At 39.5% G+C, this 24,990-nt stretch overlaps 1 protein-coding gene across 17 annotated transcripts in view; it reads right to left on the minus strand.

Moving 5' to 3' along the window:
- Positions 1-24,990, minus strand: part of Itpr (Inositol 1,4,5,-trisphosphate receptor) — a 441,449-nt gene that overhangs the window by 147,680 nt on the left and 268,779 nt on the right. For 16 of the 17 annotated variants that reach the window (XR_012966877.1, XM_076192806.1, XM_076192819.1 and 13 more), the window contains 9 exons: positions 16,530-16,695; positions 15,683-15,869; positions 15,413-15,543; positions 13,611-13,736; positions 11,043-11,183; positions 10,245-10,445; positions 8,435-8,556; positions 7,997-8,132; positions 5,268-5,434 (listed from right to left, as the gene is read on the minus strand). Coding sequence is in view for 16 of the 17 variants with exons in the window: in XM_076192806.1 (XP_076048921.1) it covers positions 5,268-5,434; positions 7,997-8,132; positions 8,435-8,556; positions 10,245-10,445; positions 11,043-11,183; positions 13,611-13,736; positions 15,413-15,543; positions 15,683-15,869; positions 16,530-16,695 (1,377 nt within the window). In the remaining variant the exon portion in view is untranslated. Of the gene's footprint in view, positions 1-5,267; positions 5,435-7,181; positions 7,318-7,996; positions 8,133-8,434; positions 8,557-10,244; positions 10,446-11,042; positions 11,184-13,610; positions 13,737-15,412; positions 15,544-15,682; positions 15,870-16,529; positions 16,696-24,990 lie in introns of all 17 variants that reach the window. The other variant, XM_076192808.1, reaches the window with a different exon arrangement.

Consider the following 24,990-nt stretch of genomic DNA (forward strand, 5'->3'; position numbering starts at 1 on the left):
ACTTCTCATGAACCAAATGATATGAAAACTTACAGATCTGAAAGAAATAATTTTAAACTATGTAGATGTTGGTCAAATAATGTTTCAAACTGCAAAGGCCAACATTTAAAAGATTTATCTTTTATATGGAATGGTTACCTTAGATTAGGTTATGGTAAAATTTCAGAATCAAGCAAGCACACATTTCATATGAAATTTACCTTGTCCAATAGTTACAACATAATATATCCTAACCTAACATAACCATTCCATAATAAAATTGATCTTTGAAATGGGGTGTGTGTGAAAAAAGTGTTCAACTTATTGTGAGGCTAAAATCTTAACTTCTCACTAGTCATATGATATAAAACTTAGATTTGAAAGACAAATGTTCAAACAATGTAAATATTGGTCAAAGAACACTTCAAACTGCATATTTGTGTCATATCTGACCCTAGGTTATTTCTGATCTATTTTGGGAATATTAATAAATTTACTGCATAAGAATGTATATTGAGAATGAAGACAGAACCTATATAAATATCATATATTATGGTATGAGACATATATAGCTAATGTGATTATGTATAATTTGTGTGAATACCACCACAGAATCTTATTGAATTTATTGCACACGAATAAATATTGAGACTGAAGACAATTATACATACATATACCAAAGGCTTTTTCCCCCTTACACCGGGGGTAGCCAAAAAGAAAAAGGCATATAAATCACTCCTACCCATTTCATTTCCCATATATTCCACTCCCCTCCACCCTCCTCCCTCCCTCCTATCTTGGCATCTCCTGGATGACTTCGTGTCTTCAAGATCACAAAGACAATTATACAATACAGGGTGCAGGGATGACCCGTCATCTAGGAGGTGCTAAGATGGGAGGGAGGGTGGAGGGGTGTGGAGTGTTTTCGGGGATGAAATGTGTGGGAATGTTTTTGTGCCTTGTCCTTTTTGGCTACCCCCCTGGTAAGGGGGAAAAAAGCCTTGGTATATGTATGTATGTATGTAAATATACTTTATGCAATATAAAGTGTAGCTTGCATGCCAAAGTAGCTTCATGACACATAGATTGCTAACATTTGTGAATATTTGTTGGCGAACCCCTCACTTTACATGAAATGGTATAAACACTGGATTTTTTTTTCCTAGCTGTAAAAGCCATACCTTCCAGCCACAATTTACATACTTTTTATTCATGTATTTCTAATATTTTCATAGAAGTCCATCTATTTTTTTCTTTTTTGTAAAATTCTATCATTCTTTAACACACATATAAAGAAAGGCCTTTTCCCCTTTTTAAGGAGGGGCCTAGCCAAAACAGGCATCCATCATTCGCAACACCCATTTGTTGCCCTTTCCAGCTTTGCTTTTTGTGGGTGAAGGGTCATCTCTGTCCCATTGCTCACTACTTGGGTTAAAACCAATACAGCAAGACATCATCCCCAAAGCAGGGCCGCACAGCTAAAGCTGGTTTGTTTACCCCTACTGCTTCATTACATGGTGGTCCTCGTCTCACATCCATTCAAGAATTTAGAATTCACAGATTTAGAACACATCTACATACAGAAACCAATCTTCCGTATAGCACAGCACCTCAAAATAACTGGCATACAGCTCTCACATTACATAACCCTAAGCACAACGGAGGTGAAGGAGAGAAGAAGAAGGATGGAGAGAGAAAAAAAAAAAAAAAAAAAAACACACACACACATACATACATACATATATATATACCAAGGCTTTTTCCCCCTTACAAGGGAGGTAGCCAAAAAGTAAAAGGCATAAAATCATTCCCACCCATTCCATCCCTAAATACACTCCACTCCCCTCCACCCTCCCTCCCACCTTAGCACCAACCTATCAACTGCACCATGCAACACATCTATACAAATACAAAATATCACTCAAGAGTACAAATCAAGCACTCCAAAGCCAACCACGAAGTTCCTCCAAACATCAACCCCACAAAGAAATCCCACCCACAAGAGCCACACTAGCATGACTGCCTTCAAGTCACTATACATGAATCTGAGGGTTGGTATGACAAATTGGAGAGTAGGAAATGGATCCCCACAAGTATTACTCCTTTCCTATACACTACAATTAGATAAATATATCTTTTGAAGAAAACCAACAGAATGGCCTGGCCACAGAAGCAAATTGCACAAGATCCTCACCATGCAGAAGACACTAAACAACTCATCCTACATTGTCCCACGCTAGCCTTACCCAGAAAACAAAATATATTTTCCTTGAGTGACTTACAGGCCAATCAGTTGGCTGTTGCCAATTACCTGAATGCCACAAGTCTCCTGCAAGAAAGACCTAGGGCAACCCTCTGATCAGTCAGTAAGACTAATCTTCTACTCTTACTATTACTCACAGTAACCCCTCCCTCTTTCTTTTGTCCTACCCTGTTTTCTTATCTTCCATGTCTTGCCCTACACTTCTGTTCTATATTTCCCTCTCTCCCTTCCCTTCTCATTACATTTTGAAGATAAAACTTTCTCTATTCCTTCATGCTTGTGAATCAGGCAAACAGTACTGGGGATGCATGATGATAAGGTTAACTCCTTCTATGTGTATTTACCTAGTTGTATTTTGCGGGAAGGGGAGCTATGCTCGTGTTGTCCCGCCATTGTATCTCTCAGTGTCTAGTTTGCTTTTAAACTCGTGAATGGTTTTTGCGCTTACCATATTTTTCGGACTATAGCCCGCACCGTTATATGACCCGCACCCCCTTACACCTTAGTGCAAATCCACACAAGACCCGCACCGCTGTATGACCCGCAGTCATATGGCGTGCGCGGCAGTGTAGATCCGACCCATCCATGGGTGGCCACAGGCACAGCTCACGGCGGTTGTTGTTACGGCCGGCCGTTGACGTGGTGATCAAAGTAATTTCAAAGCTGAGGCTTTCTAAATTTTCTGTCTCATCAATGCTTATGTGATTTATAAAAAAAAAATATATGTTTTCCGATATTAGCAGGTTTCTTGGTGATATCTTGCTTTTCAGGATTCATCACAATTTGGTTTCTGAAGCTGCCACTAGATGTAGTGGTAGCTTCGATGAAAGAGGGGTGATCCCGAAAATGTGCAACTGATCTTACGATGCCTTTGGGATGGGTCGAAGACGCGGCATTGCGATTCATGATCATGATACTAGTATTCCTCCAGTCCTATTTATTTCTGATTGTGATGAAGATGAAGAATAACCAACAAATTAATTTCAATATATTTTATTGCACTTATATATATATATATATATGTATATATATATATATATATATATATATTACAAAGAACCTTAAAGGTCAGATATCAACAGATATACCATTCGCTAAAAATCATCATATTGCTCGAAAAAGTACTTTTTAAAAGCATACAAATAAAGTTTTTACCTATTACAGAAGAATTTATTCAGAAAATTCATTTTTAATTGCGCCTCACATACCACTTTTCCGAAGTCTAGTTATTCAGAATAACAATATTGTTTGTTTGGCAACTGTGACGTCACGAACGCGGAATTCCCCGAACCTTTCCCGAAGCGCACGGGCGGAATGTTTCGAGTAGCAGACGACGCAGTGAAATGAAGACAAAACTGTTTTTTGCCAAATTTGATAAGATGTAGATGGTGGAATTATATAGAATACTGTCAGTATGTTTTTTTTATGTACATTAAACTGTAAATACAAAAAGTTATTGAAGTCTTGATATCTGACCTTTAAAGGTCAGAAATCAAGACTTCAATAACTTTTTGTATTTACAGTTTAATTTACATAAAAAAAACATACTGACAGTATTCTATATAATTCCACCATCTACATCTTATCAAATTTGGCAAAAATCAGTTTTATCTTCATTTCATTGCGTCGTCTGCTATTCGAAACATTCCGCCCGTGCGCTTCGGGGAATTCCGCGTTCGTGACGTCACAGTTGCCAAACAAACAATATTGTTATTCTGAATATCTAGACTTCGGAAAAGTGGTATGCGAGGCGCAATTAAAAATGAATTTTCTGAATAAATTCTTCTGTAATAGGTAAAAACTTTATTTGTATGCTTTTAAAAAGTACTTTTTCGATGATTTTTAGTGAATGGTATATCTGTTGATATCTGACCTTTAATAAATTTGTGTAAATAATGCCATAAAACCCTGTTTGATTGTTTACCAGTAATTAATCAATTGGTTTATAAATGCCATACAAACACTGGTAATTAATTTTTAAACCAAACAATTTCCAATGGTTAGTTTTCAATAGAATAGAACAATAATAGAGCACATTACTGAACTGTTATGAACAGAGTCAATGGAGCACATCGTTATTACAAAAAAAAATAGTGATCACAGACGACAGTCAATGTTTATGAAGGCGTATCATCGCTCACGAAGCCATCGAATTCCTCATCCTCTGTATCGTCATGGAAGAGGTTGTGGTATAAATCGGCCAATTCTAATGCAGTGACCTCATCCGTTTCCATTTCGATTTCGGATTCGTCCGATTCCTTTTCCGAGTCGTAGCATGCATCGAACATTGCAGAATGGCACGTTTCTGATTTACGGAAACCGTTCTGAATAGTCGATTCTTTAATTTTCTTCCATGCTTGAACGACCCACATGTAATAAACAAATTTAGCATTAAGGAATCAGGTACAGTTTGTAATTTGTAATTGCGAAAATGGCTGCCCGCTTGTTTTTGTTTGATCGCGACACAAGAGCATGTAAAGCGGGTAAGACAAATCCTACCTTCTCTTTGTCGTTTGTCTCGATCGTACGCGCTGTATTATGACTTTAATCAACTTTCATACGACGAATCCGGTCGGTCGCCCCCGCAAATCCCCGATCCGAGAGGGCACCCAGCTAAACTAATCGTTCATATTTTTTTTTCACTGCGTAAGAGGGCAATTTCTAACCAGAATCCACAGATGACCCGCACCTTTATATCACCCGCACCCCCGAAATTTGGCCCTTTTCTGAGGCAAAAAGCCGCGTCTAAAACTCTATGTGGAAAACTGTTTTTCTTCAGTGTGTGTGTAAGTATGTATGTGTATATATATATATATATATATATATATATATATTTCAGACTTTCTTCTAGCTAATATACCTCATTCATATACAGGATGATGAAAGATTTGTGTCTAAAGATGTTAAAATATCTTAGTTATCTTATATATATATATATATATATATTTTTTCCTTATTAGAATGAAGATGTTAAAGCCCTAGATGGGGATTGTTGCTATTGCTGTTTAGATATTTGAGGACATACCTATCTGGATGTTTGCGATCTGGTGGAGCAGAAGCCACCCGTCCAATATCCACTAGGAAGGACTTTTCAAATAAACTCCAAATATGATGAGAGTTGTAGATTTCCTTCATCTCCACCTCTGTATCGATGTAACAGTGGTTGAGGAAGTTAATGTAGGCCTCCTTCACCTGTGATTAATTCTGCATCAGTCAATCATCCACCTAAAACAACTCATTTGTCCTAGTGACATGGGCTAGTTTACAAAATTAAACAAGACAATTTTTAACTAAAAATCTGGGTTAGTGATATTTCTGCATTTTATTTCTAATCATTTGTTCTTAATCAGTCTTTATTAACATTGAACAATTAAAACCAGTTTGTGAATTACATCCAACATGATCTAAATATTGTGACAACTTGAAAGAAATTCTTGATAAGAGTCACCTAAAAGTATCCAAAATGAACAGCTCAGGTATCACCAATTTGATTATGATAACTTATATTTGATATACATATATCTAAGCCACAAAGGTGCCAAAAAAAGAAGAAGAAAAAAAATATATATATATATTAACTGCATGAAGGAGGGACTTCGACTATTAGACAGTTCAAGCAATGAAAGAGGAACCAAAGTAGGTTACTCAATAAGGTCTTCAAGAAGCTATAACATAATATATAATTTCATGTGCCCCCCCCTTTTCAAGTGAACCACAGTATACAAATCCTGCAGAGAAATGTTCTTTATAAAGCATACCTATAATAAAAATAGAAGCAACTTTGTGGCAAAGAGGCTGGGAGAAATTATAAATATACTAAGAAATTTATATAATAAAGCAGGTTAGAAGAGGACATGAAATGTTATGTTGCAAGGGTTGCACCTCAGGGTTGGGTTTTTTTTTTTTGTAAACAGAGCAAAATACAAAAATGAATGAAATCATTCAATCTTGTTATAGGTAAACCCAAACCCTGTAACTTTAGCTAACCACTACATCATGCACCTGAACAACTACTCAGGGAGACCAGATCTTCAAGTGCACCATCCAATGGGATCTAAGAGGGACTCAACAACTTTTCATTTTCTCACGACTTTAAATGGGTTCAGGGGAAGGGGTCTGTGTACACATTCAGAAAAGAACTCTTTCTGATTACACTGACAGTGTTCTGGAGGATTTGGGAATAATGATATTTCTCAACTGTGTGGGTACTCAGTGAAGGAAGAATATACGATACGAGTACTTTGTGGGAGAAAAAAAAAAAAGTGATAAGAATATTCATTCCTGGATAAATATGTGACAAGTACTCAGTGCAGGAAAATGCGTGATACTAGGTTTTACAAAAAACATTTAATGTATGGGTAGACTTGTAAGAGTTCTAGGTATACTGAGATGTGTTCCAATTCTAGTGCCAATGAAAAGCATTAGTGTGGAAGGGTTTAGTCAATCAAGTTGTCCCGCCAAAGGACAGAACTTCCTACACAAAGACAACCACGTGTGAGTGGTGCTACCATTCCATGACCCCTTACGCATACCTACATAAGGGATAAAATAACATCAATTACAAAGAATCAATAACAAAAAAATGTGACAACAGTTAACATGAGCAAACGTTCCTAAACAGTCCACATGATAAGAAGCAATGCATAGAAATCCAATCAAATGAAGAACTTGAGTACTACAAGCCATGAAGAGTGTCAGGCTGGGAGATTCCCCTTCCCCCCATACAGGTGGAGGAGGGGTGATACATTGCCAGTAACACCACCTAGCAGTTCAGTTCTTAAGGAGAAGGCCTGCAGTGTGTCACTGGAGAAGTAAGTGATTAGAGAGCAGAGAATGCACAAAATGGGAATGCAACTTGGGGGAGGGGGGGGAGGGGGATTCATTAAGACATATGGGAGGCAGAGCAAGCCATACACTATGCCTGGACACACCACACTACCTCAATGATACAATCAGGGTGAGTGACAACAGATACAATGTCATCAAGCGTAAGTAAACTGTGGCATTTAATTTCGGTGAACACGTTCTTTCCCTCCGTCAGATCGGCAAGGAGGCTGACCAACTCTATGTGGTACCTAGAGGAATGAAACAGGACGAGGCTTGAAGAATTGCACAGGGGATGGCGCAAGGCAAGATTAACACCTGCATTAGTCTTTATTTTTATTTTTATTTTTTGTCCTTTGCGATATATGTTGGAAAAACTGGCGAGACCCACTGGCAGCTAAGAGGGTGTCAATTTCTTCATATTGCTTCATCACTCCATACATCCTCCTTTGTCAACTTTTAAAGATTTTGGGGGGAAATTACCTCGGGAAACCACTTCTCTTACACAATTTTTGGCGTTTGTGCTACAAGCATGGAAGAAACCTAGGAAAGACCCATCACCAAGACAACAAAGGGAGCCACAACAAGCCCAACACATGGAAGACCAGGAACCTCCTTTAAGATTCTGCAAACTCTTTACGTTATCTTTCTTTCTTGTGAACACCCTGGTATGGGCAAATTACTCAATTAATGGGTTTATTACATCCAAGATATATCTTTCATTTATAAAAGAAAATTAGATTTATTCATCATATGACATGAGTTGCCAGAGAAAGTTGGAGATCCCTGTCTTTTCAACTTAAAAGACCACATGAACCAGCAGACCCTTTTACCATCAACACTCCATAGTGGAAGGCAGGCAATCCACAGACCTACATAAAAGATAGCACAAGTTAGGTAATGGTGATGGATGGCAGCTACATGTTTTACCTCCGGGATACAATCTTTATGCTCCACCATGGCCACTATGTCATCAAGAGGAAGTAGACTATGGCACTTGATCTCTGTTGATGCATTCTTACCCTCCGTGCAACAGGCGAGCAGTTTGACTAATTCTATGTGATACCTGCAATAGGGCTTGTCTGGTCAATGCTGCTGCACACAGATGGGGGCAACCCTGTCTGCTGAACTAGCAAGTCTTGGGCAATGAGTTCGCAACAGAAATATTAACCTAGGCTTCCTTCATCACAAAAAATACATGAAAAAAATGTTTCTATTATCATAAAAAAAAGTAAATGAAAGTGTCACCTACTGTGCTATTATTATAAACAAAGAATATATTTGTCTCAAATGTAAAAACAAAAACAATTATATAAACCATAATCAGAATTCTGCACTAGGTGTGTCCCCTCCCCTAACACAGGTTACCTTAGCTGACTACTGTCATCAAAGTCCATGCGGTTCCGGTCATTCTTCATCATCTCCACAAAAAGGTTGAAGGAAGCTTTGTCGTTGTAGAAGACTAGTACATCTTCTCCTGCAGTCACCAGCTATCATTTTAATGGAGAAAATGATCATGTCAGCCACATATTAACCCTTGAGATCAATGATGGGTACCTACTAGTAGTAGTCCAGCTAGATGGATCGTAGAGAGAGAGAATCACCTCCTTCTCACCCATCTTTAAAACCTATCAATTTCTTCACCTCAATCTGGATGTGTAGCCCCAAGAAAATAACAATCGGTCTTTGAACCAGGCCCAAGACGTCTCTCTCTCAACTTCAAGTATATTTCCTCCATCTTTTCATGTAAGGAAAGCTAACAGCCAGTAATTACTCCTCCCCTACTACTATAAGCTGGTGATATAGAAATGATCCCATACTAATACAACAGACATACCAAGGTTACTTCTTAGGGAGAGAAATGGGCCTAAAGACCATTGCCAGCCAATGTGGAGCTGCAGTTCTCCAGTCAGTAAAACTTGAGGCAACAGTTATCATCATCATTATTACATTAACCCCTTCTTTACAAACAAATACTTATGTTTTACTTGAGCTCTCACCGGGCAATTTTTCTTTCACTTATAGGAAACCTACATTGAGGTTATTAAAAACTTTCTTAACCCTTTCAGTTTGGAAAGTGACATGTTTTAATATGAATTTTATTTTACAAGGTGGTTTTATATGGCTATGGAAAATTTCCTACCACCTTTGGGTCAAGGTATTTACAGTGTTTGGAAACTTATCCATTTTAATTGGAGCTTAGCATCAAATTACAACCCTTGCATATGTATGCTTTAACAGCTGTCACTGGCTGACACCAGATAATCAAATTCAGTGAAGAGGCAGACCCTGAATTGAAAGGTTTCTTGATTCAGTGAGCATTCCTTTCTCATTGGGTCACCCCATTAATGGCATAACAATAACAATAATGATGGAGAGAAAGAAAAAAAAATAGTAATAAAATAAATCTGATATTCATTAGAACAATACACAAGAGGTAAGCCATCATCAGGAGTTAAACATACACTCTCCATTTCATGTTGGCTATGAGGTTATTCTTATTACATAAACTACAGTCATAGACATATGCTAGAACTTTTGTGAATACAGGTAAACGTCGACTTACGATGGCCGCGACTTACGATTGTTCGACTTTACGATGACGACGACGACGACGACGATATGATAATGTAACCCCTTCCATGCGGTGCCGCACACGTAGGCGTCATGAGGAGCAAGTGGATTCGCGACGCTGCCATATCGGCGTCTTGATTATATTTATTGTAGTCGCCCCTGTGTTTTTACATTCTCTCAAATGTGCCCTAAATCCCATTCTCTGTGGTTTTCAAAATTCGCGGGTGAAAGAGAGAACGATCGATATAAGCGGTGACTATATTTTATGATGCGAGTATTATTACGTCACGTCGTACGGCTGGCATTGGCTGCTGCCCGCGAGATTTAAGCTCCGTACTGAAAATACATATTATAGTGTTTGAATATGGTAAAAAGGATAAAAATAATTAAATAAACTACTGTACATGTTTAATAGGCTATATTCAGTATCTCTGGTGGTTAATATACAGGTAGGCTAGGTACAGTGACCACGGAACAGAGTGGGGATCGACTTACGATGAGATCGTCTTACGATGGCTCTATCGAAACCTAATGCCATCGTAAGTCGACGTTTACCTGTATATGAAATATTATGATGAATAAAATTAAAATAATGGACACTTACTTCCTGCATAACAAGGTCCTGACACCTTCGGATGAACTGGCTTTCTGCCTTAACAATAGTCTGCAGGAACTTGAGGTACTGCACATGACGGCCATGGGTCTCTATGCAGTGAATAAAATGCTGGACCACTCGTTCTGATACTTCACTGCACAAAGCCAGGTTGTCTTTGAAGATGGCACAAATAGTCTTTGCCTCCAGGATCTGTGTTTTGAACATTCATAGGTACAATCACTTTATTCAATAAAAATACTATCATTAATTCTCAATCTTTAGAAAATATGAGTTATATGCATATTAAGAATTGAGTAGTTCAAGAAAATATATTAGAAGAATGGAATGATGAAATGATTTCAGGCATAGTAAAAAAGGAATACAAAATGTAGTTAGTAAAGGCATGACATTATCAAGGTTTTGAATAGATGAGGAATTTAATTATGATAATTTAAGTAATTAATGTCCATGATTATACATTTATTTAGTCTTGAGTTTACCATCTTACCCTATTATCAGACTAAGTAGGCAGAAAGAAAGAGAGAGAGAGAATTTGTGATTATAAGTAGTCAGGTTTCATATAATTACATCAATGAGGAAATATCATATTTAAGAGACTTAGTAAAGAGGAAACAAGATTTTAGGTTTGCTTAGTGCCAGGTCTCTCTTAGTGCTAAGAAAAGCATTATGTCTTAAGAGAAGTTCCTTATTTGCTAAGTTTTCCCTACAATTTAGCACAAAATTTAAAAACTAAAATATTTACATTGCTGCACACATTGTGCAAATTGAAAATATCTAAAATCTTACCCCAGGGTTAAGAAAAAGGTCAATATTTTTGTGAAGGAGGACTTGATTTTGACGATCTTGAAGACAGAAATTTTGAAGAAACTGATGAGCTAGTACAATAAGTTCATTCATGCGCCGGTCCTCTTTTTTATCATATGGTATCTGTAAACCCAGAAACATCAATATCATGTAAAAGAAATACAAACCAAAATGCTCCAGATGAAAATACAACCCAGATTTTACACCTGAGATATCCTCCTTAATACAAGAGAAACATAAGAACAAGAAAGCATTTGCTACAGCAAATGCATAATGAAATTACAAAGATTATTCTAAACAATGATAGGACATGGAAACAAATGGATGATGAATGGAAGTGAAATGGGTGGAAACCCTTGTAAGCAGGAAGGAGCCTTTGGTATATAGATAGATAATACATGCATATACCAAGGGCTTTTTCCCCCTTACAGGGGAGGGAGCCAAAGTCAAAAGGCATAATCCCATTCCACTCCTCCCTCCCTCCCTTCCTCTCATCTGGGCTCCTCCTTGACCAGAGTGAGGTGGGGAGTGATCATTTTTTACCTCCAACATGCTGACAGCTCTGCACACACATTCAATTCTACTGGGGTCTGCAGCACATCAACACTGTGAACAAAATAATTGTACCATCCTTGTGGTTCATACCCACAAAACTATGGTCCTCGGTCAGGCCACAAGTCATATTGAGTCACTTGATAGTCCCTATCCATGTTGGCTATGATGACATTTGACAAGTTGACCACTTAGTGTATTTTGGCAGTGCCTTCTCTAGTTCAAACAGTCTAGATGAAGAGATCCTAAGTAGTATTAACTGAGCTACTGTCTCTTTTGGAAGACTTTCCAGCCATATTTTTCTGAACAAGGACCTCTCTACAAATACCAAAGTTTCAGTCAACTCTGCCATATGGCTCTTCCTCTTGCTCCATGACTGTGAGGCTTGGAACATCTACAAGGCCCACACATGAAAATTAGAAGCTTTCCATATCCACTCCCTGTAATGCACCCTTGGTAGATCATGTACATCATTTTAATATATACCACTAACTGTTGCAGTACAGAGGTGATACTCATACAGCATCAACTGTGACAGATTGGCCATGTCATCAGGTCCCTAAAAAATAATCTTCCATGACAATTTCTGTACATAGACCTTTTCAACAGTTTTCACTCAGCTGTAGGCCATAACAGAAGTACAAGGACCACATACATAGTTCCTTTACATTGTTTAATATTCCTCCTGACCATCTTGAGACTTAGTTAACCTTGTGCAGCTGTAGACAACTTTAAGATTGCCTACACATATGCCCATGAGGTACATAGTCAGTCCCAACACAAGTGATGAGTGTGGCCCTCCCTTGCCTAGTGATGGGATCCCATACCTAGCCTGTGGAAGATACTGTGCTTCTGTAATCATTTAGTCTGTTCAACTATACACAGAGCCATGACCAATGCAACAACTTGTAGCATTACATCACCATTTACTTGGGAAAGGATTAGAGGACATTGCCATTGTCTTGATGGTATGTAAACAGGGGTTGTCCTTTATTACACTTAGTTGTGCTTATATGATGTGATGTGAAGATGGGTGCATTTGAGGGTTCTTGTTTACAATAATGTGCCAATCATTTTCCTCTGTGGTTTTTCTTTCTGTCTGTTAAGCAGTAGTTTTGGCTCGAGGGGCATCATTCACAAAACAATTGCAGGGTTCAGGGAAAAAAAAATCATAGGTGTTTAAGACCATCATGTTCAATGACTTCTGTCATGGAATCATGGACAAAATGTTGGGACCACTGCACATGTGCCTAAGGGGGCTACTTCAAAGGAAACAGTGGAAACTATAAAGAAGGATAAATCATTTCCTCGATTGATGACTCAGTTTAACATCATCAACTCCCCTTATCAGGAAGCTTGGACAGTGCCCCTTACAGAGGACTTTGTAACATGAAACTTAATGAACCGTGCCCTTGGTCTAATTTGCTGGCTAAGGCATGGTTCATTAAATTTCACCCTACAAAATCCTCTGTAAGCAATAGTTATATTACTGGAACTTTTGGGTAGCTATTGCCACACCATTTAATTATATTGATGTGACAATAGCAAGAAAAAATACTAAGAATGACTACAATCATATATGGGTTAATTGTGATGATGCCTATGTAGATGTCATGAAGTGCGAGTGGGTATACGAGGATGCCGGTGTTGGCATCTTGTTTATATTTATTTTGTAGTTGTAGTTGAGTGATCCTCCCCCACCCTCCCCTGAGTTCAATGAACTGGTTTAATCACGTTTTCTGTTTATTGTTACTCTGAGTGAAAGAGAAATAGTAATACAGCAGTGACTTTATATTGTGAGTCATGTGATGCATGGTATATTAGGCATCCGATGCTGCACGTGATAATTTGACTCGTATTGAAGAGGTTAAATGGCATCACATCTCCCTATTCTCAATAAAGTTTAGCAATATTGTTAAAAGAAAATAAATGAGAACAATTGTCTTTATGGGCTAATACGAAACAATGTCACAACTAAACACAGAAAGAAGAGGTTACCTGAAGGAGATCCAAGACAACACTGTGTACACCCATATTACGAAGAAGTCGTTGCTCATTCTTCTTGGGCACTAAAATGCCTGTAGGTGTTTGATTGACACACAACTTCTGCATACGAACTAGAATCTGTGCGATGAAAAAATATATAAATAATGCAATAAATAAATTAAAAACTTTTACCATTTTCCAGGTAATGGCTAATGCAATGAGGCAACTAATAGGCCTTTAGGTCTACCAGGAGGGTGACCAAGTATGTGCTTGTGTATGTGTGCATTTACCATGTTGTACCAAGAAGGATAAGAGCTATGCTTATAGGATCCCATCTCCGTGGTGCCAAAGGTCAATTCTAACTATAAACTGTCACATTGTTTCACTTCACTATTTCTTCCTCCAAACTATTCTATAAATCAATAATTCTGCATGTAAAACTATATTTTCTTGTGTACTTTATATATCTAGTCTTTTATAATTTCATCTCATGGCCTCTGGTTTTCCTTTATTCCCACATTATTACCGTATTTTCCGGCGTATAGTGCGCGACTTTTTTCCGTTGGAAGGGCCTAAAAATGGGGGGTGCGCGTTATCTACGGCCTACGATAAAAATTCTGCGGCTGTGTGTGTAATTTTTTTTCACAACAACGTGACGATGTTAGCCGTCACAAAGTCGGGACGGCACACTTCTCCGTGACGTTCCGTGAGAACAAGAAGAACAGCCATGGTGACATGAAAGAATACGCCAGCATGGGCTACCGTATATAAATATTTGGTATATGTAGGTATCTATCGAATCTTATTTTTCATGTTTAAATAGGCCTAAACACCATGAAACATGATCAATATTCATGATATTTGCCCATGTTCACAGCATCCTAGTTTGAATTTTTATGTTGGCTTTGTTGCTTCACGTTAGGTATGGTACAAATTCCGTTGCGGCCGTTCATAAACTCGTGTCAAACACCTGACTACAACACCCTCTTTCGGGAGTTATATTAACTAAACGTCACCTCGATGAGAGACTGTCCTATTTCACCACTGTCATTGCAGGTTCAAAGCTAAAACGAAACAGTCTGTAGTTTGTTTCAGTATTAAATAAAAAATTGTAAAAATGAATTATTTCCTCAAGATATAAAATGAAAATTTTCTGTAAAAATCCCAAAATTTTTCTGTATATTTTACTTCCAATAAACTTTTTTAGATCATATTTCCTACAAACTATTTAAGCTACAAAGTAATAAGGGACCAACGCACAACATGGGTCATATACCGGTACATGTAGTTCCGACTTTTTCTTAGTTGTGTCCTGATTGATGTCTAAACTGACAATTTAGTGACAAATCAACAGATTTCCCAGCGGTGGCTCTAGCCAATGAAAAATACTTCTCCATGTAACCTCGTTCACATGATATAAATACCGAGGTAAAACTGAGTTATAGACAAATCCGATCGGGCATGCGCGTTATACGTCGGTGCGCGCTATCTGTGTACTGAGATAACGAAGTGCATGGGTGCGCATTATAACCCGATGCGCATTTTAAGCCGGAAAATACGGTAGGTCATTATTATCAAGCATGTCCACACCTTTCATAACTGGACACTCATTAGATCACTTCTTTTGTCTATCAACTTACACTGGCAGCCCCAGAATATTCAGTTTTGCTTCATGTGATTTAACTATAATGAACATCTGCAGGCACTGAATATGGATCCTAAATCTGATCTCTACTTCACACTAACTTGATTATGCAACCCATAAAAGTTTGCTTGCTCAATTCATCTACGGAAAATGTGTCATGATAAATTACCTGCTGGATTGTTTTGTAATTGACCAAATGGTCAAAATCCAGAGGTGGGCCAATGCCAAGGTCAATTGCAGATCCTTGTTTATCCTGAGCAGTTAGTTTCTGTGGAGGTTTTTTCTTTTCCTTTTGTTCTCCTGTTTGTAAAGAATACAAAATATTGTTTTCATATTTCAAATTTGTGATGAATTATTCTACTTTGCACAGTGGTGTATTCTTGTATCTTATCTATTGCCAACCATCATGTTTGACTTTTTTTTTTTTTCTCACCCTTACCTCCACCATCATCATCATCATCTCCCTTTTTGCTAGACTTCTTTTTGGATCCTCCACCCTCCTCCTCCAGATGCTTTGCCTTGTATACCCACAATTCAGATTTTTCCACAAGATTCCTTAAATCATCCAGATCCTCTTTGATTTGCTTGTAGGACTCCACGTCACCATCCGTAACCAGCAGTTGAACCTGTTAACATCATGAAAAGATACATGAATACTAATACATACATATTCAAATACCTAGATATCAGGAACTTCTAATACAAAGTGGCTGAAGCAACATCTTATTTGTTAAAAAAAATGGCTATAAGATTTGTAAGATTTGTTTTTAAGAAGATCAATCAATGGATACATTGCTCCAGGTCTCTCTTGCAGGTAATTGGGAACAATCTTTGGGCAGGTCCACAAATCACTCAGGGAAGATGTATTGTTTTGTTCTTCTAGGGATTATTAGTGTGGGGCATTGCAGAATGAGGTGTGAATCTATGACCAGGCCTATTCTAAGCCAGTGTACTTTCAATGCTGGATGGTGTTTTGAACACAGAAACAACCACAATGTACTAATTTTTCATGCTATTGCAATGCAGTTTTACATTCTGAAAACTTGAATGCCATTGCCTACTACTTAAGTTTAGATTAAAAAACACAAAAACCTTTTCCCACATGTAACCTATCCCTCTTTCTATGCAAGTCCTTTGTAAACCATTCTTCTTGGGGATTACCAACATTCTCTTCATCTATGTATGCATGGATGAACAATACATTCCATAATATGGATTCATATAATTAAAATCTTAAAGTTTACAATAAATTTCTGAACTTGAAAGAAGTTTAACTTGTTCACTACCTGCTTGAAATTCTGCAAGACTTCTTGCCGTTGTGAAAAATGTCTGAAGAGTAGCTGAAGGGCACCTGACACAAGAGGCTGGTATTCGTGCATTGTTAGGTGTAGAAGGACACGCAGGAACTTCTGGCCACCTTCACCATCTAAGTCCAACTCTTCACTTTCAGCACTGCCAAACAACAATAGACATGGTCTTGCAAATAACAGATCATAAAAAAAAAAAAAATGCCATTAAAGGTTTTGCTAAACCCAGATAGACACACACATGGGATAGACTACAATAACTGAAGAGATCTCTTGATCTGTGATGGGAGGGCTTGAAGAGGTCACATGACCAACTTGAGGAAGACTAATGTCCAAAAGATGTGAAGTAATTTTTCATAAAGATGCATAACAGCACACAGCTGGAACAATACATATATTTAAAACCAAGTATAATCATTAACATACATACATATATATTTATATATAATATATATATATTCATATATTTTCATATATATATATATATATATATTCATATATATATATATATATATATTTATATTTATATATTTATATATATGTATATTTATATATATATATATATATATATATATATATATATATATATATATGTATATTTCTTGGGCACAGGTTTTCTCTCAAACAATTCTGGTTAAAATCAACTGCACTGGATGCTTTGATGATTAAAATCATCAAAGCATCCAGTGCAGTTGATTTTAACCAGAATATATATATATATATATATATATATATATATATATATATATATATATATATATATATATTAAATATTTATATATATATATACTGTATATACATATATATATATATACATATATATATATATATAGATACATATATATGTATATATACTGTACATAAATACATATATAAATACATATATATATATTACATATATATATATATATATATATATATATAAATTATATATATATATATAAATACATATATATATATATAAATACATATATATATATTACATATATATATATATATATATATATATATTAAATTATATATATATGTAAATAAATACATATATAAATTATATATATATATGTATATATAAATAAATATATATATATATATATATATATATAAATATATTATATATATATAAAAATATATATATATATATATCATATGAATTATATATATAAATATATATATATATCATATAAATATTATATATATATATTATATATATATATATAAATATTTTATATATATATATATATATATATATGTATATATATATATATATAAATATATCTATCTATATATATAAATATATATAAATATATATATCTATAAATTATATATACAGTATATATATCTATAAATTATATATACATATACATATATATATATATACATATATATATTTATAAATTATATATATATATACTATATATATATATATAAATATATATATATATATATGTAATTTTTGCAGGAAAATTAATTTTTCCCTGATACAAACCTGAGGTACTCCTTACAATAGGATACTTTCGCGTAGCGCGAATATTTCTACTGCGAAATTAAAATCCTCACTCTGTGGGTCTGGGCAACGCTTATCCTCAGTAAGGGGCCCTATTGGGGCAAGGGGGGGGGGCCTTGCCCTCCACCACAAGTCTCGCACACTATAACCATTCTCTGAGCCAGGTATGAATTAAGCACAAGGTTTGTCAGGCAAGGAGAAGGAACTGTTTAGAGGGGTGGTTGAGGAGGGCCATTAAAGGTAAGGAGTACCTCAGGTTTGTATCAGGGAAAAATTAATTTTCCTGCAAAAATTACATTTGTTCCGAAGAATACAAACTCTTTGGTACTCCTTACAATAGGAGACTCGGGCTTAGGAGGGAAGGAAGTTGTTATCTAGCCTGGGAAAACGCTGTAAGGAAAATCTAGTGTGCTAAGACTATGTTGATCAGACCCCTATACATTCCCCTCACTTTGAAGTGCACCCCTTTCTGTTCCCTGGAGTGGAGACAGACAGGTTATAATCACTTTTGTACCACTGAAGGGCTTGAATTGATTCCCTTGGAATGCTTGAGAGCCCGCGGGTGAGGTAAGGGAATGTAGGAGTATGAGAAGGACTTTGGAAAGTTATCCCTGCAGTTGCCGAGCCAGAACCTGGATGAGTTGTCAGGGTCGGCTGTGTGCTCTTGAGGAGGGGTATATCATTTTCAGGACTTCTTGGGCGGCCACTATGGGGCCCAAAGATAAGTTCCCTAAAGATTCCCGCATAACTTCTTTGAGGTAAAAGGAAGTGAACGTATTCTGGCTCTTCCATATACCTGCTTGAAGAACCTGGTTGACTGACAGATTCTTTCTGATGACTAGGGAGGTCCCTACTGCCCTCAGGTCATGGGCAATCTGTGTGGTTCATGTCGCAGGCTCTGCGGATGACTTCCATTGTCCAGTAAGAAATGGAATTCTTAGTGATGGGCTACCTTTAGTAGAGATGAACAACCTCTTTAATTCTGGTCAAAGATGTTCGGTTCTCTTGAGGTAGGTCCGGATGGCTCGTACTGGGCATAGAACTGTTTCAGTCTATTCTCCCCCTGCAAATTCGTCTAAGGACGGAACACTAAAGGACCAGAATCTAGGGTCGGATTTGGCAGGATCTTGGTTTTTGGCAATGAATTGAGGCATGAAAGTGAAGGAGACCTCTTTCCATCCTTTGGAATGGGCGACTCTATAAGAGATGGCATGTAACTCCCCTACTCTCTTGGAAGATGCCAGGGCTAGCAGAAAAAACTGTCCTCTAGGAGAGGTCCTTCAGATGTGCCTCTCGGAGAGGTTCGTAAGGGGGACCCCTCAGAGAGTTCAGGACTAATGCCACATCCCGCGGAGGAGAACTGATTTCCCTGGGGGGGCATGATCTTTGAAGTGCCTGAAGAGCATGGAAATTTCCGGTGAAAGGGCTAGGACCATGCCCTTCAGAGAAAACACCTGATTTAGAGCTGACCTATAGCCTTGTACTGCCGAGAGGGAGATCTTCTTGGACTTCCTGAGGAAGTGGAAGGAGGCGATCTCAGGAATGGTGGCTCGATCTGGGACTAACTTCCTGGAGTGGCACCATTTTGCAAAGGCATTGCATTTCCCTTGATAAAGGTTAGCTGAGGAAGAGCGAATAGGAGCGGGCATGTCCTCTGCCACTTCTCTGGGAAAACCCTTCTTTAGGAGGATCCGGACCATAGTCTGAATGCGTGAAGATTGAGTGCTGAAGGGTTCTTGTGCCATGGCCCGTTGATGGGTGGATACAGAAGATCTGGTCTTCCCTGGAGGGCCAGAGGTTCTTCTACTGCTAGCTCAAGGGCATCCGGAAACCATGGGGCTTTGGGCCACCAAGGAGCGATCAAAGTCATCCGAAGGTAGGATGCGTGTCTTGCTCTCAGGAGTACCTTCTGGAGCGAGGGAAATGGTGGGAAAGCGTAGGAGTCCAGGTTGTCCCAACTTTGCAGAAGAGCGTCTTCTCCTGCTGCCAGAGGATCCGGGAAAGGGCTGAAATATATTGGGAGTTGGTGATTCCATCTCATTGCAAAAAGGTCCACTAGAGGGGAGCCCCATTTGCTGAGGATGAAAAGTTGAGGATGTCCATCATCAGAAGGCATAGTTCCTGGGAGACTGTGCCCCCCTTGCTCGTTCAGGTAGGCTACTACCGAGGAATTGTCCGACATTATACCCACTACTTTTCCTGAGACTTGAGACTTGATCCTTGAAGTGACGGAGAGCCAGGAGTACTGCTTTCAACTCAAGCCAATTGATATGGGCTGTCCGCTTGACTGTGGACCAGGAACCGCTGATGTGATCGTTGTTGAGGTGGGCTCCCCAGCCCTCCTTGGAGGCATCGGAGAACAGGAGGACTTCGGGGGGAGATGGGCCGAGGGGCATCCCCATGAGAAGGTTGCATGGGCCTTCCACCAGAGAAGAGAATCCTCGACTTCTTCGGTGAGGGAGATGTGTTGTAGGGGTTCTCCCTCTTGCGGGGCCCACTGAGACTTGAGGAGCCACTGTAGTGGTTGCATTCTTTGTCTACTCCTGGGGATTAATTTCTCTATGGAGGCCATATGGCCCAGGAGGATTTGGCATTGTGTCGCCGTCAGGAACCTGGTCGATAGTGCCTGTGCAACTAGAGAAGCGAGATTCGGGATCCCCTTTTCTACTGGGAAGGACTCCATTAGGGAGGAGTCCAGGACCATACCCAGGTACGTGACTCTCTGTCTTGGTAAGAAATCTGACTTTTCCGGGTTGTTGTTGTTGTTGTTGTCGTTCCCTAGACTGTCTGTCCGAGCAGTCCCGTCTCCCCAAGGAAGGCCACAGCCGAAACTGGGTTTTCCCACAAATCCTTTATAGAGTGTATGTTGTGTTGTTTGCGTGCATGATTGTGTATAATGCAGTCTTCCATTATGTGTTGTATGGTATGGGGTGAAGTGTTACATCCTGGGCAGCTGTTCACAACACGGTCGTCCAGCCTCTTCTGGTAGCTTAGAAGTGCTGGGTGGTGACCGCATCGCAGTCTGGCCAAGTGGACTCTGTCCTTTCGTGGGAGAGAGGATTCAGAAGGGTGGATATCAAGGGGTCTGGCATGCAGCAGTGTGTTGTCTTTCAGTGTGTTAATGGAGCGGTGAGTGATATGATTATGAATATGTTTCCGGAGGCTGGTATTTGGTGGTTGTGGAGGAAGAGAAGAGAGTATCTGTGCGTAATAAAGGTCTTTGGGTGTAGTTTTAATGTTTCTTGGTGTGTGTGGGTGTTCTGCTATGTAGTGTAGCGGGTGTGATGTGTTTGTGGTGGCTGCAGCAAGTGTTTGTGTGCCTCTCATGTCGAGGTGGTCCTTGACTTTGAGGACTTTTGTTTCATGGTGTAAATGGTCTGTAGGTGATATATTTGTGCAACCTGTAATTGTTTTTAGGGCTTTGTTTTGTATGATTTGAAGGGTGTTGTGGTGTGTCTCACTGAGATTAGGAGCCCATGCAGGACTCGCATAATTCATCACTGAGCGTATGCATTGTTTGTATATTGTTATATTAGTTTCTTTGTTTTGTCCAAATGTTGTTCCAGTGATTGACTTAAGTGCGTTAAGTCTAGGTGTGCATTTGTTTTTTATGTTTGTGAGGTGTTGTTTGAAAGACATGGATGTATCGTATGTTACACCAAGAATTTTCGGTGTGTTTGTGTGTGGTATTAGAGTGTTGTTGATGTAGAGATGAGGTATGTATTTGTGTTCTTTTGTCCAGTTGGTGAGAAGTGTTGCTGTAGATTTGGTTGGAGCTATTTTGAGTCTGTTTGTGATGAACCATGTGTTGAGTGTGTCAAGGTAAGGCTGGATTATTTCTGCAGCTTTGTCTGTGTTACGATGTGTGCATGTGATTGTTATGTCGTCTGCGTAGGAAGAGATTTGTATTTCTGAGGTGTCTGGCGTGGGTAAGTCATGCATGTATAGATTAAATAATGTGGGGGATAGAACTGAGCCCTGTGGTACTCCGTTCTTAATGTTTCTGATGTGCGATGATTGGCCATTATATGACACATGAGCATTCCTGCCTGCCAGATAATTGGCCAGCCATCTTTTGGTGTTATTGTGCATGTCTGTGTTATATATTTTATTTGTTAGGTTGTGGCGGGGGATAGCATCAAAAGCTTTACTAATGTCCAATGTTATAAGAAGTGTTCTGTGGTGGGGCCTATCTGAATTGATGCCATCTAAAATTCTTTGTGTGAGGTTTGTCAGAAGAGTGTTTGTGGAGTGTAGTGGCCTAAAACCGTGTTGTGAGTCAGCAAGGGGAATATATGGTGTGACAAGTTTAAGTATTAGGCGTTCAATGACTTTAGAGGGGGTGCAGAGAAGTGTGATTGGGCGGTGCGATGTTGGGATTGTTGGGTCTTTGTTCGGTTTTGGAATGGTGATTATTTTACCATGCTTCCAGATGTCGGGTATAGTGTTGTGTGAATAGCTGTAGTTTGCAATGTTTGTGAGTGCATGTATACCTTGTGGTCCAATGTGTTTTAGGTGGATGTTGCTTATGTTATCAGGGCCACAGGCAGATGAGTGCTTGAGATTATGCATTATGAGTTTTGTCTGACTGTCTATGAAGGGTGTATAGTCTGAGTCTGTGGGGAAGTCTTTCTTACGTCGAATGGTGCGTCGGTCGTCAGGGTGAGATGTAAGATGGCTCGTCTGTGCAAAATGACGTATGAGTGCGTTTGCTTGTTGTCTGTTTGAGGGTAGATTATCTGTTGTTGTGATTATTGCTGCGTGAGAGCGTGTAGTGTTAGTGTTGGATAGTGTGATGCTGTTGAGTGTTTTGTACAATTTGCTGGTGTTTGTTTTGTGATCAAGTGTATTGATAAAGTTTTGCCAATTTTGTGTTTTTTGTTCATGTATTTTATTGGCAATCACAGTGTTTAGTGTTTGTATTTGGTCTGCTATGTTTTGAGGGATAGGTGTGGGGGTATCGTGTTTAAGTGTGTCACGTTGTCTGATGAGGCCTTGGATTTCTGGTGTGAAGTTGGGGTTGTGTGATTTTCTGTTGCCTCTAGGGATGTATCTCTTGTCTGCGTTTTGTATGATTGTATTAAAAGCGTGCACAGCATTGTTTATGTTTGTGATTGGTGTACTGTTAAGTGTTTCAAAATGTTGTTCTGTCTCTTCAGTAAAGGCTTCCCAGTTAGCTCTCTTGTAATTGGTGTAAGTGTGTCTGTGGCCAGCTGGGGTGCATCTTGTTTTGGTGGTGATGATGATTGGAAGGTGGTCAGAGCCAAGGGCTCCGACCACTCTCCATGATGTTGTTGGGGTTAGGCAGGGGGAGCAAAAGGTGATATCAGGAGAGGAGGGAGTGTAGAGGGCTTGGTATGGGATATGTGTATGATTATGCGTGTTGTTCATGATAGTCAATGAGTCGAATTGAGTCTGTATATCAAGCCCTCTGTCTGTGTCAGGGTTGTCGACAAACCAGGCAGACGACTTGGCGTTGAAGTCACCACCCATGATCAGGTTGGGGATTGAGGTTAGTTGGCTGAGTTGAGGTCTGAAGGTGTTTGGAACTGTGGGGGATGATTGGGGGGGAATGTACATGTTAACTATTGTTAGTGTTGAATTGTTGCCTGTACGGATATGAATGGATTGGGTTTCTGTTGTGTTATCTGTGGTAGGGAGGAGAATTTTGGTTGTGGCACTTGTGTCCACAAAACAGATGGAATGGTGGATCAGGGTAATGAGTCCACCGCCATTGCCCAATTTCAGGACAAAGGTTAGGACCATTCTCAGGTGTTCTTGGCATAGCTGGGCGGAATGTGCAAGGATCAGCCAGTTATCCAAGTAACGGAGGAGTTGAATTCCCCTGGAGTGGGACCACGCTGAAATGAGGTTGAACACACTGAAGAAGACTTGGGGTGCTGTGGAAAGTCCGAAGCAGAGGCAGGGGAAGTGGAAGTGGAAGGTGGTGCCCCTGTGGATGATGCTGAGGAATTTCCTGGAGGAGGGATGCACTGGTATGTGGAAATATGCATCTTGGAGGTCCAGCGACACCATGAAGTCCCCTTCCCTGATAGACGCCCTTACGGACTCTGGGGTGGCCATTCGGAACTTCGTCAGGGAAAGGAACTTGTTGAGTGGAGACAAATAGATGACTGGTCTCCACACCCCTGTTGTCTTTTCTACTAGGAATAGCCTTGAGTAGAACCCTGGGTCCGGAGTCGAGACTTCCTCTAAAGCTCCTGTCTGGAGCAGAACGGAGGATTCCTCCGCTAGGGCCCGCCCGCGAGCCGAGTCCGGGTGGAAGCTGCTGACTTGGATGGGATAGGGGGAGAGGTTTGGGACAGTGGGAAAGGGAAGACAATAGCCTGTCTTAATGACTTAGTAGGTCCAGTCTTCCGCCCCGGCCTCTTCCCATGCTCTCCAGTAGAGGGAGAGGCAACCCCCTATCTTGTGCGGAGGGGCTGGCGAATTCCTAGGAGTCCTGTGGGGGAGTCCGGAGCCTCTATAATGTTTGCATTTCTCTGAGGAGAGGATCACTGGGGTCTCCTAAGACGGTGTCTCTCCTGCGGGACTCAATGTTGGCCCAAGACGTTAAGAGGCAGGCCGCTTGATGCTTCAGAGCTCTGCTCGAGGTTTCCCATAGAGCCTGGAGGTTGCATTCCCCTTGGGGTTGCAGCCCGGGTAAAAACTCCCTTACTGAAGCCAAGACGCGTTCCAGCCAGAAGTGCACCGCGAGAGAGAGAGCCAGGCCCTGAACGAGGTCCCTGGATTCTCTGCCGGAAAGGATGACGTTTCTTCTGAGCAGTGAATCCACGTCCGCTTTGACAAGCTCTGGTAACCGAGCCGGGATCAAGGCTGCTTAAGGTTTGTACCTGATGGGAAGTAGAAGCGTTTTTGCTGTTCCACTGGAACAGAGCGCCAGCGCGGTTTGATTAGCTCTCCTAACTTTAGAGA

Source organism: Oratosquilla oratoria, chromosome 11 (genome assembly GCF_046742065.1).
Source record: "Oratosquilla oratoria isolate Oo_2021 chromosome 11, ASM4674206v1, whole genome shotgun sequence".
Taxonomy (NCBI): Eukaryota; Metazoa; Arthropoda; class Malacostraca; order Stomatopoda; family Squillidae; genus Oratosquilla; species Oratosquilla oratoria.